The sequence below is a fragment of the Simochromis diagramma genome, unplaced genomic scaffold (genome assembly GCF_900408965.1).
Source record: "Simochromis diagramma unplaced genomic scaffold, fSimDia1.1 OVJJ01000387.1, whole genome shotgun sequence".
Lineage (NCBI taxonomy): Eukaryota > Metazoa > Chordata > Actinopteri > Cichliformes > Cichlidae > Simochromis > Simochromis diagramma.
The window spans coordinates 4,732,199-4,747,396 of NW_024387152.1; the positions used below are offsets into that span (position 1 = coordinate 4,732,199).

The 15,198-nt window shown below is 40.2% G+C and overlaps 3 protein-coding genes across 7 annotated transcripts; 2 read left to right on the forward strand and 1 right to left on the reverse strand.

Annotated features, from left to right (window-relative positions):
• Positions 1–679: 679 nt before the first annotated feature.
• Positions 680–5,184, reverse strand: lzic (leucine zipper and CTNNBIP1 domain containing). 2 transcript variants are annotated; one of them, XM_040047457.1, is made up of 7 exons: positions 4,974–5,184; positions 4,568–4,810; positions 4,259–4,394; positions 4,036–4,134; positions 3,014–3,109; positions 2,777–2,858; positions 680–2,692 (listed from the first exon to the last, which is right to left on the reverse strand). In XM_040047457.1, the coding sequence occupies exons 2-7, from the start codon at positions 4,666–4,668 to the stop codon at positions 2,637–2,639; spliced, it is 570 nt and encodes a 189-aa protein (XP_039903391.1). In that variant the 5' UTR covers positions 4,669–4,810; positions 4,974–5,184; the 3' UTR covers positions 680–2,636. The 2 variants fall into 2 exon arrangements, with proteins under 2 accessions (XP_039903391.1, XP_039903390.1); XM_040047456.1 differs by having other exon boundaries at positions 4,568–4,709; positions 4,974–5,182.
• LOC120743696 (nicotinamide/nicotinic acid mononucleotide adenylyltransferase 1-like) lies at positions 5,153–10,644 on the forward strand. Of its 4 annotated transcripts, none has more exons than XM_040047452.1 (5): positions 5,153–5,279; positions 5,681–5,809; positions 6,714–6,897; positions 7,503–7,609; positions 9,732–10,644. In XM_040047452.1, exons 2-5 carry the CDS (start codon positions 5,695–5,697, stop codon positions 10,130–10,132), a joined length of 807 nt encoding a protein of 268 aa, XP_039903386.1. In that variant the 5' UTR covers positions 5,153–5,279; positions 5,681–5,694; the 3' UTR covers positions 10,133–10,644. The 4 variants fall into 4 exon arrangements, with proteins under 4 accessions (XP_039903386.1, XP_039903389.1, XP_039903387.1 ...); XM_040047455.1 differs by having other exon boundaries at positions 5,196–5,265; XM_040047453.1 differs by having other exon boundaries at positions 5,223–5,301.
• A 1,713-nt stretch (positions 10,645–12,357) lies between these two features.
• rbp7a (retinol binding protein 7a, cellular) lies at positions 12,358–13,789 on the forward strand. Its single transcript, XM_040047458.1, has 4 exons — positions 12,358–12,522; positions 12,643–12,821; positions 12,962–13,063; positions 13,194–13,789. Exons 1-4 carry the CDS (start codon positions 12,450–12,452, stop codon positions 13,263–13,265), a joined length of 426 nt encoding a protein of 141 aa, XP_039903392.1. The 5' UTR covers positions 12,358–12,449; the 3' UTR covers positions 13,266–13,789.
• The last annotated feature ends 1,409 nt before the right edge of the window (positions 13,790–15,198 follow it).

The following is a 15,198-nucleotide window of genomic DNA, read 5'->3' on the forward strand; positions in this document are numbered from 1 at the left end:
GTGTCCTTGTTGATGTGTAGAGGAGTAGATCCACATTGTATCTTCTATAGATATTGTACTTAAAAATCATATTGACGGAATCCACCTTTAAAAGATGTACATTATGAAATTGCTTTGGCAGCATACAGCGTGTATACTGACCTATTTGTGTATAGTGGAAGGTGAGTTTTTTTTTTTCTTTTTAACAGTGTCCTGTTGCTTGAGCTGTTGAGAAACAATTTTTTTTTTAAATTTTTTTTTTTTTTTTTGAGGGCAGCATGAAATTTCACAAGAGTATATATGCCTGTCGGTGACGCAACTCTCACGGTTTCATTGTGTCAAACACTTCATGTCCACATTTCAGCTACAGTTGAAAGGTTCACTAGCATCTCGTTTGCTTTCTGGTGCGCCCCCAATGAATGTCACTGCCTAACAATCTGAAATGCAACCATACTGTAACGACATCAAGATGAAGTAAGGAAGGGTGGGTGGATGGACAGGTGGGTGGGGGTATATTGACTTTGCATGAACCACAAGGTGTGTGTGTGTGTACGCTCCACGTGGGCCTATGAGACCGGAGTGAGAAAGGAGACGTGATACACTACTGATTCTCAGATTGTCTGTTTCACACATCCATGACACTCAAGAATTTTTTTTTTTTTTTCTTTGTTTTAAAATCTGCTCAAAATGGACGGTGACGGTGTTTTCAGCGTGGTTGGATGTTTCCTTTGTGCTTGTTGGAGCTGCTCTCTTTTCTACCAGTTGAAAGGCAAATGTAGTGAGGTTGATGCTTGCTCGTAAACAAAATAAAGGAAGATGAGATGGGGTATAACTTCTGTCTGCTCTTGTTTTCCTTCATTGTATTCTCTAGTGTAAACATGGTTCTGGTGCACAGCATGGGAACACACCCTGGGTGGTGCTGTGAGTCTTTTTTTTGTAAATATTGAGCACTGTTGCCCTCTGGTGGTGAAACTGAGATCTGCTGCAGCTCCACGATAAAATATAGAGCTGGTGGAGTTATTATGCTCCTTTTCAACTCCATGCTTTTATTCGTGCGCTCTACCAGGGCTGCTTTGCATGATTCGCATTTCAAACTGTGTATAGTAGAACCACCAGTAATACCAGTAAGGCCTTAAAGCTTGGGTATATTTCTCAGTTCCCTTTCTTAGAATTGGCTGCCCCTCAAAAACGGGTTTGAACAGCAGGTGGGTGGGCCTCCTGTGCTCAGAGCATATTTATGATACCCACTCTCAGTGACATCATACAGAGACAAGATTTGAAAATTGTCTGAAGTGAACCTTGAGAGCAGTTTGAAGCCAAAGCTTTAGGCACTCCGGGACGACATGTATGTTCGCCAATCTCATTATTTCAGACTTTGGCCATGTTTAAAATGAGCGTCCACGAGTGTAACAGTGTATACACTCATGAGATACTTTATTAGATTTGACTTGCTAGTATCAAGTTGGACCCTCCTTGCCTTCAGAATTACCTTAATTCTTTCGGCAAAGATTCAAGACGGATACACGGTGGTCATAAAGTGACGGACATGGCCTGCAGTAACACTCAGGTAAGCTGTGGTGTTTATTTGATGCCCAAAATGTGTGAAGAAAATATCCCCCACACCATTACACCACCAGCAGCAGCCCAATCAGATCCATGCTTTTATACTGTTCACGGTACTCTGTTTGACCATGCTAACATGCCTACATGCAATGTGATTGGCTGATAAAATATTAATGCTGATGAGCAGCTGAACAGGTGTACATAGTGGCAGGTGAGTGTACATGGCGGGAAATAAAACATGAAGCCTGTTGTTAGTTTTCTTTTTACTCACATTAAAAGTAGCAAGAATATCAAGATTAATGCTGTAAACATTGTGACATTCACTTCTACACAGACTCTGATGCGAGTTTAAAAACATCAAACTTCATCACTGTCAACATGAAACTACAGTCATCAGTTTGAGTTGCATGATAATAAATGCATAGAGGACTCATTAAAATAATGGAAACACCCAAGTGACACTGAATAGTGGTAAAGCGTCTCGATTCATTACGTCATCCTGTACAATCTTTGTATTTTCTCTGTATTTTCTCCATGAACAGACCGAAGACCCACACTATTAATAAAACTTTATGATTCTCATATTGTTGGACGACGGCTGCTCTAATCCACCCTGCAGACTCAGCACATTTCAACTAAACTGGTGAAAGACTCATCGAGTTTTACTGAAGATATCATCAGACTCTACATCTCAGCTGCACACAAGTGACGGCACAGTTTTAGCTGAAATAAAAATACACCCTGAAGGAAAACTGCATCCTAAAAACAGCACTGTTGACTATTGAATATTGAAATTTTGGAATAAAGAATCACTGCACAAACCACAAGATCATAATAACAAACTGTCTGCGCCGTCCTCTACATTCACGCGCCTTTTAGCAAATCACACGCTCGTACCTAAAATACATTTTTACACTTTATCTGGACGATTAAAAGACATTTACAAAGATTGACGTGTACATATAAAACAATACTGTTAAAAGTGTCAGCGTCTGCAGTAGCACTTAAAAGTGCACTGATTGTTTAGAAAATCCATAATCGGATGGCACATTTTTGTCTTCGTTAAAAACACACTTTTTTTTTTTGCAGAACTGCTATGACTTTGTTTTCACACCAGAGCTCGCTAAAGCCATTATTTTGTCTTCGGACCCTGAAAAAAGGAAAGCAAAATGAGGTCAACAGAAATATCTGTGAGAAAGTATCAGTTTTGTAGTAAAATCATCTTTATGCTCACCTTGGTTCGCAGTCACTTTTTCAAACTGGCTCAGGGTCGCTGTGGCGTTTTCAGTGAGGAAGGTCTCGTCTTCTGGGGTGAGCTGTCACATAATTACAACATGAATGAAAGGAAAGATTTGAGGCAGCTAGTGAGGGCTGCATGACTGAAATGAATCATTTCGGACTTTACGTAGCACAAGCCGCTGAATCATCCTCGACTCTGTGGATAATCATGTGTGCTCCGAGTGCTCCTCACCTTCTCCCCCAGTTTTCTCAAGGCAGTGAGGATTTCCATTTTCTGCTGCGTGTACACGTCCCGTGACAGTTTTCCCACCATCACATCGCGGTCCATCTGCACAGTATGCCACACACCGGTCGGCAAATGAATCCACACATAAACACTGAGGTGTGACTGAACTCTGCTGTTGTGGTCAGAAATGTGTGTGCAATCATGGCAATTTGGGGCTTTTGATAATTTCTTTGAACTGTTCTTCCAGAAAACATCTTTCATGATATTAAACAAGAAGAATTTTAAAACAAGTTTGGATTTTTTGGGGGATTTCCTCCAATCCACACAGGGTGAAATAATAGGTTTAAATATAGACATGCACTCACTTAAATCTTTCAATAAGTGGACAAAGTGGATGGAATAATGAAGGATGAGGAATACCTCTAAATTCTTCAACTTCACCTCAGATGAACACAACACATGATCAGAGCAATAATCCCAAACACACATCAGAACTGGTTTCAGTTTGGATAAAACAGGCTAACATTAAGCTTTTGGAATGACCTTCCCAAAGCCCCGACCCCATTCTTGTTGAAAATGTATGGACTGCATTTAAAAGTCGTGTCTGTGCCAGGAAACCGACCAATTTAAATGGATTCTGCCAACACTGCCGAGAAGATCGGTCAGATATGCAGCAAGAAGTATGCCAGAAGATTGTTGATGTTAAGCAAAAGTGGAGATGACAATTTAATCAAATATTAGTGGGAATGTATGTTTATGTTTGAGACTGTATGGTTTAGAGAAAATCCAAATTAAATTCAATCTTGTGCACACAATTCATGTTTTTCCAAGTCATTAAAGATAAAAAGAAGTAATACAGAAACATGAAAATGAAACATCAAAGAAATCATTAAATGCCCCAAATTAACATGATATTCATGCACATGATGAGGGTGTGTAAACTTCTTACCACAACTCTGTGTGTGTGTGTGTGTGTGTGTGTGTGTGTGTGTGTGTGTATTATACAACATATATTTGACATTGCAAACCTCTGCCAGTCTGCTTCTCAGCTGTCCTGGCTGCTTCTTAGCAAAAAGTCGTATCACCTCCGGGGTTTTGAAGGCTTGGCTGATGGCAGCTTGGATCGCCTGATGAAGACAGAAACATCTGAACGTTCTGACATTTTACTAATCAACAGTTTTCTTAATCAATGTGCTATAACCTATTTAATGCACTCCTAATACACAGTAGTAGCACATTAATTGTCCGTACCAGTTGCATCCCACTGAGTTCATCCACAAGTGTCATATCTCCTGACATTATTTTCTTCAAGGAGTCATTGAATTCACCCAGCTGCTCCAAAGTTTCCTTCTTTGTCTCTTCGTACTCTTCCTCATCCAGATCTTCTCTGGAATAAACAAATGAAGGAATCAAAACTGAGACACAACAAAAGAATAGAGAAGCATTTATTTACTCACTGTTTTTTATTCTCTTTGTTATTCTTCAGGTACTGCATGCCAGATTTTCATATACAAAAAGCACACAAGAGGAGTTTATTGTTTTTCTTTTTCTGTACTACACCTGCATTCCTCCAGGTCCTGAAGCTGCTGCATTAATCTGTCAAGTTGTTCCTCCATATTTTGCCTCAATTTTCCAGTTTCCGATTTCCCTCGAGAGGCCATCTTCAGTTAAAATCCTATTTTTCCTACGGGAACTGAGAGAACTGGCACCAAACAACAGGTCACGTTAGGTTTTGTTGCTGATGTACTTCACAGATAACTCAAAGATGACCTAACGTGCTATTTCCACTCGATGAGAGCAGAGCTGTTAGTGGAAAAAAAAACACAACACTTTATCGGATCTAACAGTCTCTTTGGCGACTACACTGATAAGATAAATGTATCTGTGTGTTGGAAGTTCATGCAAACAGTCCAAGTTGTTTTGTTAGCTAAACAGCTAGCGTACATGCTAAAGGAAAACATCTTACCGGGAATTTCTTTGTAAACAGCTGCAAATCAGCCTTAGTAGAATGTTAGCATTTGCTCAAGAGTTTGTCGTAAATTAAAGAAGGTAGCCGTTCTAGAGGAAAATTAAAAATAATTACTTAAAATACGGCTATAACACGTTTACTATTAGTCGAGACGTTTGGGATTTGGGGAATTTGTGATTGTGAACGCAGCACCACCAGAGCGGGTGCGGCTCACCGCTTCCTTGTCGATTGTGTCCAATCGGATTAGTGGATCTTACAGCGTAGTCCGTGACGTCAAAGGAGGAAGCAGGTGAAACACAAATGGTATCTGTAGCTGTTTGTCTTGGTACTACAATGACTACATTATTTGACATTATATTAAAAACGCATAATTTGCTTTTAATTTAAGCACCGAGTTCATGTTTTTGTCTGTTTAAGAATCTTGGACGTAAAAGGAGGCTCGCGCTGTGTGCTCAATAGATAAGCTAAAGTTAGCTACTTGTTATAGTCGAATGCTAACGTTTAACATAGATAAAGCGTCGAACTTTAGTTTTCTTTACGTTTGTAGTTCCACTTAATGAAGCTCACAGACTGTATTTAAACGAGGTTAAACTACTCTCTTGATACAAATATACTGTTTCCGCCCCCCACAAAGCGATTCTCGACATGTGATCAGCCAAGTCTTAATCAGTCTTCGTTTCTTCTCCTTGTTTGTGCAAACCCAGCTCCAGTATGAGCCATGGAGGGTCACAGTATAACCAAAGTGGTCCTGCTGGCCTGCGGGTCCTTCAACCCCATCACCAACATGCACATGAGGATGTTTGAACTGGCTCGAGATCACCTGGAAGACACAGGTTGAGTTACATGAAAATTGGATCTTTTAGTGTGATGCATCTCCACCTTTATCATCCATTCATTTTTTTTTAAAAAATGAATGGATGATACTCCAGCTTTAATTCTGGGTACTCCAGCTTTCTCCCACAGTCACCCAACGCAGAGACATGCATGGGATGATTCTAAACTTACTGTAGGTGCAAATGTGTGCATGAAGGGTTCTCTGTTTCTATATGTTACCCCTGCAACAGATTTGCAATCTACCCAGGATGTACCCTGCAATCCTGAAATGGATAAATTGGAAGAAGATGGATAGATGTGCAAAAATTAAGTGAAAGGGGTAGCTTTGTCGTAAAAAGGGATTGTGAATCAGTACATTGGAGAGACAAGTGTTTTGGATAAAATTGTTATACCAAAAGCCCAGATACAAAATAGTTCAAGAAGGAATTATGCTTTTGTAAATTGATTAATATGACAGTACAGAAAAGCTGGCAGTGTTTTAATATTGCATTATTATATTATTAATAGACACTATTAGGTTGTGCCTCATACTTGATTTGGGAGTTTTATGCCAGATCCCCTTCCTGACCCCTCCAGCTGGAATGACTTTGCATTTCACCACATATTTTGATTTGGCAGACCTGGGATCAAACCAGGGATCTTTTGTTTGTTAGGCTAATGTGTAAACCACTACACTATCGAGCTAGAACCAATTATTTATTCAGTAAATGCTGATTTCTTTGATTCTGTCTTTGTTTCGGCTGTGGCTGCCTGGATTCTATTCTGCTCAGTTTCCCGTGTGTCATTTCCCTTGTGCTCTCTTCCAACTTTCTTCTCTACTGTTCTGTCCAATAAAGTCTAATAATTCAAATATAATATTTTACCTGACCAGTACTTAAACACATGTCTTCTTTTGTGCGTAAGGTCAGTATAAGGTGGTGAGAGGAATCATCTCTCCAGTGGGTGATGCATATAAGAAAAAGGGCTTGATTGAAGCCTGCCACCGTCTGGAGATGACTCGATTGGCTACCGAAAGCTCAGACTGGGTTATGGTGGATTCCTGGGAGAGTTTGCAGCCAGAGTGGGTGGAAACGGCTAAAGTAGTTCGGTGAGTTGACATTTCTTGCGTCTGAGTGCTTTTGCTTTGCTTTAGATTTGATATGTGTGTGTGTGTGTGTGTGTGTGTGTGTGTGTGTGTGTGTGTTCTAGATAAATTAATTCTTAAAGTAACAAAATCCATTATAGAGGTTTGATTTAAACCTTAGGGATTAAAATTAAACTTGTGCAGGCTTAATTAGATATTAGATAGTTAACATCATCATGATACTTGATACATGTTATGATTTGCCGAATACTTCCCAGAACTTTGCAGGTGCAGTTCAAACAAGATAGAATCAGACAAAGTCAATCAAAATTCCTTAATTGTTTAAGTTGAAGGCTGAAATTATTAAATGCTTATGGTGAAAAGAATCTGAAATAAAACTGCAGCCTCACAGACTTGAAGAAAAAAACCCATAAAAGGCACAAAAACAGTTTAATAATGAGATCAAATGCATTTAGCATAACGAGAATTGGATTTTGGAGCACTATTTTGCTGACTGACAACTACCAATAGTAGCCTTTTTCCACTTTATAGCAAACTGTAAATACAGTATGCACTCAGCGTGGTTTTTGCTTGATAAAAATCTTTGATTCCAATTTGTAAATTTACAGGCATCACTATGAGGAGCTTCTTGCAGCAGAGCAGAACATCGATGATGTGGACACGATCAAGTATGCAAAAAAGAGGCGCATAGAAGAGAATCATCACAAAGACAGAGGTATGTCATGCCATACATTTACCTCCCTGTCATTGTCTGTAACTTTTCTTGTCCATCAAACGAGCCATGCAACAAACGTAGTTGTCAGGATTTTCCTGTTTGCAGCTTAACCGACAACAGAATGGGTTTAGGGTGTGGATACACAGGTGTGGTGTTAACAGCACGAGCTGAGCCTCTGGGGGATGGAAGGGAAAAATATGCATTATGGAAGCACTTGAATTTTTGCTGAAGGTGCATTGTAAAAGCTGGCAGGTTGAAGTGCATACTATGCTTTGCATTTAAGTTCTACTAGCATCGCTTAACCCTGTAAAGCTCGAACCATGAAGTGTAATTGCCAGAATATTCTGACAAAAAATGTATTAAATATCAATTTTATCAGTTTGCATATATGAGTTATATGTGAGCTACAGTTGGCATTTTTGTGCAATGTATTACTTAAATACTTACTGTCCAATTTATTCAGGAAAAAAAATGGAAAACAGAAGATGCAGAGGTCACAAAATCTCATGTATCAAATACGTTACACTTGGCGTTACAGGGTTAAGATGTCAGCAGTTCAGTTTAAAACCAGTGCAGCAGAACTGAATATCTTCTTCTTTATTCCATGAATCACCCTCTTTCCTCATCAAAATTTCAACCCTGCAACGATCTGCAGTGCAACGTGACCACTGACAATTTATTAGGACATTTGGGTGTGTTTTTATTCGCAGCTAATGTAGGCAAGTTCCAGTAAGCGCACTTCTTTGTTATTCCACACCTTCAAACTCAACTGATGTAGAAGCTGAAATAAATAGAATTTGATTTCATGTGTGTCAATTTCAGGCAGTTCCTGCGACAGTCACATATGCACTGTTCTGCCCCGTGACAGATAGTGAATACACTAATGGTCCAAACTTTAAGAAGACCCCAATTCTTCCATTCTTTAAATTGAAATCCAAGCAGCTCAAGTCCAATGAATAGCTTAAAATAGTGTAATGTTACCTAAAACTAAAAAAAATACATATTTCAGAAATATACAACGGCCTTTTTTAGAGAACAGGAAATGGATTAAGAACTTAAACCTGTTCTGCAGCAAAGGAGGTTGATCGAGCTTTGACAGTTGGTCCTACCAACCTACTTTTGTACACCATTGAACAAGAAAAAACATGTTGAGTGTGACATCAACTTTTAAATATGAGGAGGAAGCGTGATGGTCTCGGGATGTTGGTGTCATGTACAGATTTAGAGGCACCTTGAACCAAAATGGTTCTGCATTGCCATGCAGTACCCTCTGGTATGCACCTAGTTGGTCAGGGGTTCATCCTACACCAAGATAAAAACCCAAAACATAAGTCCAAGCTGTGCCAGAACTACAGTAGGAAAAAGGAACAAGAATGGAATGGCCAGCACACTCTCCATCCTAAAAGTGCCATGCATTTATGGGAACTTCTGCAACACAGCTGGGAAAAACTTCCATCCATCCATTTTCTTCTCCTTATCCATGGCACGGTCGTGGGCACAGTAGCCTAAGCAAGGATGCCCAGACCTCCCTCTCTCCAGCCACCTCCTCCAGCTTATCCCGAGGAACACAGAGGCATTTCTAGGCCTCTGTGTCTCCAGCAGGTCCTGGGTCTGCCCCTGGGCCTCATTCTGGAGTTGGCCAGTAGGCATCCTTGCCAGATGCTTGAACCACCTCAACTGACTTCTTTCGATGTGGAGGAGTAGTGACTCTACTCTGAGCCATTCTCAGGTGGCTGAGCTCATTTTCGCCGCTTGTATCCGCGATCTCATTCTTTCAGTCACTACCCAGAGCTCGCGACCATAGTAGAGGACAGGGACGTCGATTGACTGGTAAACCGAGAGCTTCACTTTCATGCGGCTGGACGGATGGATAGATGGCATTGTAGAGATAATGCCATGAGTGTTTTTAGCTGTTCTCTCTGCCAAAGGTGACTACTTTGATGAAAAGTTTAGATTACATTTTGATTTATAAATGGATTCCATGGTTGTTCTATGCTTTAATCTCAACGAGACATTAAACTGCTTGAATTTCAATAAAAAAACTGGAAGAATTGGGGGGTTCTAAAATTTTTGACCTGAAGCATATGCACAGTGTGGATTAGACTTGTTTCTCTGTGCTCAGATGACCTTCAGCTGATGTTGCTGTGCGGGGCTGACGTCCTCGAGTCTTTTGGGATTCCCAACATGTGGAAGCAGGAGGATATCGCAGAGATCGTGGGCCGCCACGGTTTGGTTTGCATCACCCGCAGCAACAGCGATCCACACAAGTTCATCCACCAGTCAGACTTGCTGTGGAAGTATCGCAAGAACATCCATATCGTCCGCGAATGGGTGACTAACGACATCTCAGCCACTCATGTGCGGCGGTCGCTGCGGCGCGGCCAGAGCGTCAGATACCTTCTGGCAGACAGCGTCATTCACTACATCAAAGAGCACGGCCTGTACAGCTCTGAGAGCGAGCAGAAAAACGCAGATGTGGTTCTAGCGCCCCTCCAGAGGTACACGGGCGCTTCCTCAAGTTGAGGAAATTTGACTGTGAATTTAAAACAAAACACAAATTCACATAATTCAAGCTTCCGACAGTGCCTGCACTGAACAGGGGTCTTTTCTAAGAATGGGTGTGTTTCAGGTTGTTGAGTGAAGTGATTTAGTAACAGTTTCACTTTGCCAGAACTTTTTGTTTGCGTGTGTGGGAAAAATACACAAGATCACAAAATAACTGAGCAGCAGATCATATAGATGAGCGGTCACATAAATGTGTTTCCAGCCAATCAAAGGATTTACATTCAACTGTGAAATGGTGAGCCGACGATGTTTTTTATTAGATGAAATATGGTGCATAGAGAATTAATTGAATCACACTTGTTTTACCACAGTTATCCTTTCCATGTCTGGCTTCAGCGCACTCCTGTTAGTCAGCATGTTTTTGTACCTAGAGCTGTATTTTTCCATGCTTTAAATACCCACTTCTTCAGATCTGATGATAAAGACATGATATGTGATATTCTAGAAATAAACAGCACTTTGTTTACCAACTCGTGAGCCGTTCATTGTTGCTTTTATCGCACAGGTAAGAATCCTTAGAAAGTCCTAGCTTTGCTTTCATGATGGAAATGCTTATCTCGCAGGATTATCCTTACTTTTAGATTTCCGGTGAAATAACGAAACTTCAGCCAAATGAAGAGATGTGATTATAGTAATGGGGTTTAAACTAGAATATAACACAGAACATCATCATTAGTATCAGAATTGATCATTATTAGTAGTAGTATTTTAATAATAATAATAATTTTATTATGATTCGTTTTGAAAAACATTATTATTTCTACCAATTTACTCTGAGTATGTTTTAGCTAGCATCCCAAACTCCTCTGTGTTTTATTTAAGCAGTTAATACGTCTGCATTGTCTTTACGCACATTTCGAGCGTTGGCAGGGAAAAAACCCTGACGTAGTTTTCCCATGTCACAAGACACCCCGTCAGAAGAAGCAACAACAACACCCGAGTATTTGGATAAGTGCCCTGTGTTTCATTTATTTATTTTTTCCACACTTGACTTACATCAATCCTTTTCACACTGCATGCCAGATAATGCAAGAGTGTCACTATGTTCCTCATTGCACATAAAGGTGTGCCATTTTTACGTAAGCCCTGTTTGTAAGAAACAGAAGCTGTTTGGTTCTGTTTATGTCTAAACTGGAATATTGAAATCCCTCTCCCTATAAAACTATTATATAAATATAAAACCTTAAACGAGATAAGCATGATTTTTTTTTTTTTTTTTAACTGGGAATATGTAGATTGTTGAAACTCAGAGAGAGTCCAGTGCCACAGCAAATTCACACATAGTACAAAAACATTACAAAAAAAGATAAAGTGCTAGATAATGTATGCCTACCAGCTACTACACTACGAGATAAATACATATAATCACAATTTAAGATTTCTCTAACTGTGCAGTAAAAAGTATAGTGTGCAAATCGGTCAATATAACATTTACAGTCGTGAAAAATCAAGATTTCAACAGGACTGTGCAGCCTTTATTCCATGATTATTACCTGTTATTATTATTATTATTATTACCTATATATATATTAGCTTGTAGAACCACCTTTAGAAACAGTAACTTGGAAGTTACAACTTTCTGTTTGATTTTTCAGTCAAACAGAAAGTGACATGGTTGTGGAGGAACTCTGGTCCACTCTTCTATGGCTGTGCTGCCTTTTTCTTTTTAGAGAGAAGAGGCTTTGTCCCGGTGATGATTCCAACGATTCCAGCTGCTCCTTGCTGCTGCTTACCTTCTTAATTCCTATCGAAGCAATTAGGGTGGATTTCGCTTGTGTACTTAGTCATGTAAAATCTCTTTTCACATGGCTGTATTTACTGCAGTTATATAACAGAAATAGAGTGACTGCTTTGCCATCATTGTACAAGTGATTAATTCTGAGTAACTTTTTGTTTTATTAAAAGAAAAGGATAAAAGCCTTTCAGTCCGTCATTCAAATCCAAACACTGCTTCTGGATAACATGCACCATTAGGATTTGAATGCCATAAAGGCGTGATGCCTGGGGCAAATTTTCAGTTGCATTTTCAGGTGCAACAGTTCAGTTTAAACTGAACTGTTGCACCAGTCTGACATGTCTGTCCTCTTCTTTACTCTGGAACAAATCAGTTCACCTCTCTCATCCTCAGGTGACAGGACACACCTGCCTCTGAGTCTCCTGATCTCATATAAACAGCATTTGCCTCAGCCTCCTCTCAGCAGTCTGCACCTGACCGGCTCAGGATCACCTTGCACTTACACGCTTCCCAAAAGAAGGAAAAGTCAAGTCCGTCAGCATGCCTGCCAGCCTGAGTGGCAAATGGGAGATGATCAGCAATGTCAACTTTGACGACTACATGATTGCGCTGGGTAAGTCCGCGCGTTGTTTCCCTCCAGAGTATGTGCATTCACATCATTCAAAATGCACTTTTGTAGAAAAACACGGCAGCGGGGCTATTTATCATTCAACCTCTTTTTCCACTTTTCCAGGCATAAGCGCTTCCTTACGAAAAATTGCTGCAAAACTTACCTTAAAGAAAACAATTGAGCGGCGGGAGGACCAGTTCGTCGTCAAAACCACGAGCACTTTCCGAAACTACACGGTCACCTTCAAAGTGGGCCAGGAATTTAACGAGTTTACAAAGGGACTAGACAACAGACACCTGAAGGTGAATGGGAATGGCTAAAGTGTATCATAAATATCATAATTGGAAGGGTTTGTTTCATAGATAATTGATGCACTTTGAATATTATGCATGTTGAAAAACGAGTCGTGATTCACGCTTTTGCTTCTCTGTTACCTGTGCAGTCACTCGTGAGATGGGAGGGGAACAAACTAATATGTGAACAGACTGGAGAGAAGAAGAACAGGGGATGGACTCACTGGATTGAAGATGACAAGCTTCATCTGGTAAGACTGTGAATTTGGACATTCTACATAATACACAGAATTTAAAAACTATGTATTATTGAACTCATTTTAATCTGTTATATTTAAATAAAATGTAATTATTAAAACTTTTCTGACCTTTTCTCCTTAGGAGCTGTTCTGTGAAGGACAAGTCTGCAAGCAGGTTTATAAGAACGTTTCAAAGACGAGAGAAGAAGAATGAAGAGTTGGAGGAGGATCTTGAGGTGGTCCAGAATTAGAAGGCTTTATGTAGTAGATCCATCAGCGTAAAACCCTGACTGTGAAACCCACCCCGAGAGTTGCGACTGGTGTCTTCCCCGTTGCTTATATACTCGGTTCAGGTGGAAACGTCTGTACTCTCAGGGTATGCATTTACACCACTAGATGGTATCGCTGCAATACTTTTGTCAGATGCTGGTCTGTCTGGTCCAGCAGCCTGTCGGTGCGTGCCTCTATCCCAAACCGTCAATAATGTTTATAGCACCATTCAGCTGGCTGAAAAAAATGTATTTTTTTTGTTAAATATTTAGAGCTATGAGAAAAAGGAGACACGGGTGCTGCTTGTGCTCTCCGTCGTGCATTTTGTTCAATGTTTCTGTAAATTTCTCATTCATGCAAGAACATTTATAACCAGTGTAACTGAAAGTTATTCATAGGATGTTTGTAATACAGTTTTGTTGTATGTAATATGTGAGTAAGAAAAATAAATCTGATGTAAAAGTTGAAGTTGATTTTTTAAATTTTGTTCTTAGTAAACTGACAGGTTTTTGTTGTGCCATTAATCACACGTCACCATCGGATCGACCGGTAAAGTCACCGTACCCCGTCGGCTGAATGCTGCTGACACACTTCAACTATAAGTTACACTAATGCATACGATTTGCTGCTTGAGCTCTGCGGTAGAAGCTTCAGGTAACAGTAGTTTAGTGCTTCTGCAGCAATCGTGGTAACCAGAATGACTAAAGGACACTGAGCGGATTATCCCATGCAGGTCACACTTTGGGAAGAACCCCTCATCTCTCTTTGTAATTTAAATGAGGTCATTCATCAGCGTGTGCAGCTAGTTTTTAAAGCTCAACCCTACTTGATAATTGCATAAATTGCCAGACAAATAGAAATGTGTTGAGGAAATTCTGCGCTCACAGCTGCCCTTCATTGATCCACTTCTGTGCCCAGAGAAAATGTCTCATCTGATTTGACTCTGCAGCACCACCTGTCAGCTACCTATGATCCACTCCCAGGCACTTCATACACTACTCACACTTTGCCTTGGGTGACCTAAATAGGTCATATGGGGTGGGGCAAGGTCTCATAGTGACTTTACCCTTAACCCCAGGTAATGGTAATGACCCACACCTGTTTTCACACCATCCACGACCCTCAGGACCACCTCCAAAGGGGACAGCCCCCACCTGGGACTCTCAATCTTCTTCATTTGTTTTAAAAACTGAAGAAGCTTCTTGGATGGGAAGTGAAACATCTTCACAAACCTAAAGAAATCCAGTTGGACTCTTTTTTTTCAATCTAGGACAGATATTTTTGCACTTATATATATATTCATGAGCATACCATAGAGTATAAATAGTAAATGAACTGGTACTTTCTAGTTAGTTGATCAGTCAAGTGGGGCTACTCAAGGTTTAAGTGTCTTGCCCAAGGATACTTGGGTACTTTGGATACTGACTGCCTGTGGGTTTTTTTTTTTTTTTAAATATATATTAATTACGGCGAGTTATTGCCAAAAATTGTACAATTTTGGTTGCCTATTTAGTTCATCTGGTGTACTGCCCACCCTGTCACACACGTGATGTGGCTGTAACTGCGTTAAAAATAAACAGGCATTAAAATTAAATGTATAGGCACATACTGTGCAGGCATCTTTACCTGGTGACAGATGATTGGCAATTACGTCACTAATATAAGTCTTTGCAGTGACCTTGCACCCCTCTGACTGGCCATGGTTCACGCACGCTCAGTTTGATGCGTTTTATGTGGTAAATGTGACCTCAGTTATAACCCGAGGTCACGCTAATGCAGGAGCGTTACATTAAAGTGACATAAACAGACTTTTATACTTACACAACAGATGAAATACTCCATTTATCTGTGCGACACGCTACGCACCCCCACCTTTG

Excerpts from the sequence above, each read along its gene's own strand:
- lzic (XM_040047457.1), bottom strand. The coding sequence starts at position 4,668 with ATGGCCTCTCGAGGGAAATCGGAAACTGGAAAATTGAGGCAAAATATG. Across the intron at positions 4,135-4,258 it reads AACTCAGTGGGATGCAACTG|GCGATCCAAGCTGCCATCAG; the intron begins GTACGGACAATT and ends TGTCTTCATCAG. Across the intron at positions 2,693-2,776 it reads AAAAGTGACTGCGAACCAAG|GGTCCGAAGACAAAATAATG; the intron begins GTGAGCATAAAG and ends TCCTTTTTTCAG.
- rbp7a (XM_040047458.1), top strand. The coding sequence starts at position 12,450 with ATGCCTGCCAGCCTGAGTGGCAAATGGGAGATGATCAGCAATGTCAAC. Across the intron at positions 12,523-12,642 it reads CGACTACATGATTGCGCTGG|GCATAAGCGCTTCCTTACGA; the intron begins GTAAGTCCGCGC and ends CCACTTTTCCAG. Across the intron at positions 13,064-13,193 it reads AAGATGACAAGCTTCATCTG|GAGCTGTTCTGTGAAGGACA; the intron begins GTAAGACTGTGA and ends TTTTCTCCTTAG.
- LOC120743696 (XM_040047452.1), top strand. The coding sequence starts at position 5,695 with ATGGAGGGTCACAGTATAACCAAAGTGGTCCTGCTGGCCTGCGGGTCC. Across the intron at positions 5,810-6,713 it reads AGATCACCTGGAAGACACAG|GTCAGTATAAGGTGGTGAGA; the intron begins GTTGAGTTACAT and ends TTTGTGCGTAAG. Across the intron at positions 6,898-7,502 it reads GAAACGGCTAAAGTAGTTCG|GCATCACTATGAGGAGCTTC; the intron begins GTGAGTTGACAT and ends GTAAATTTACAG.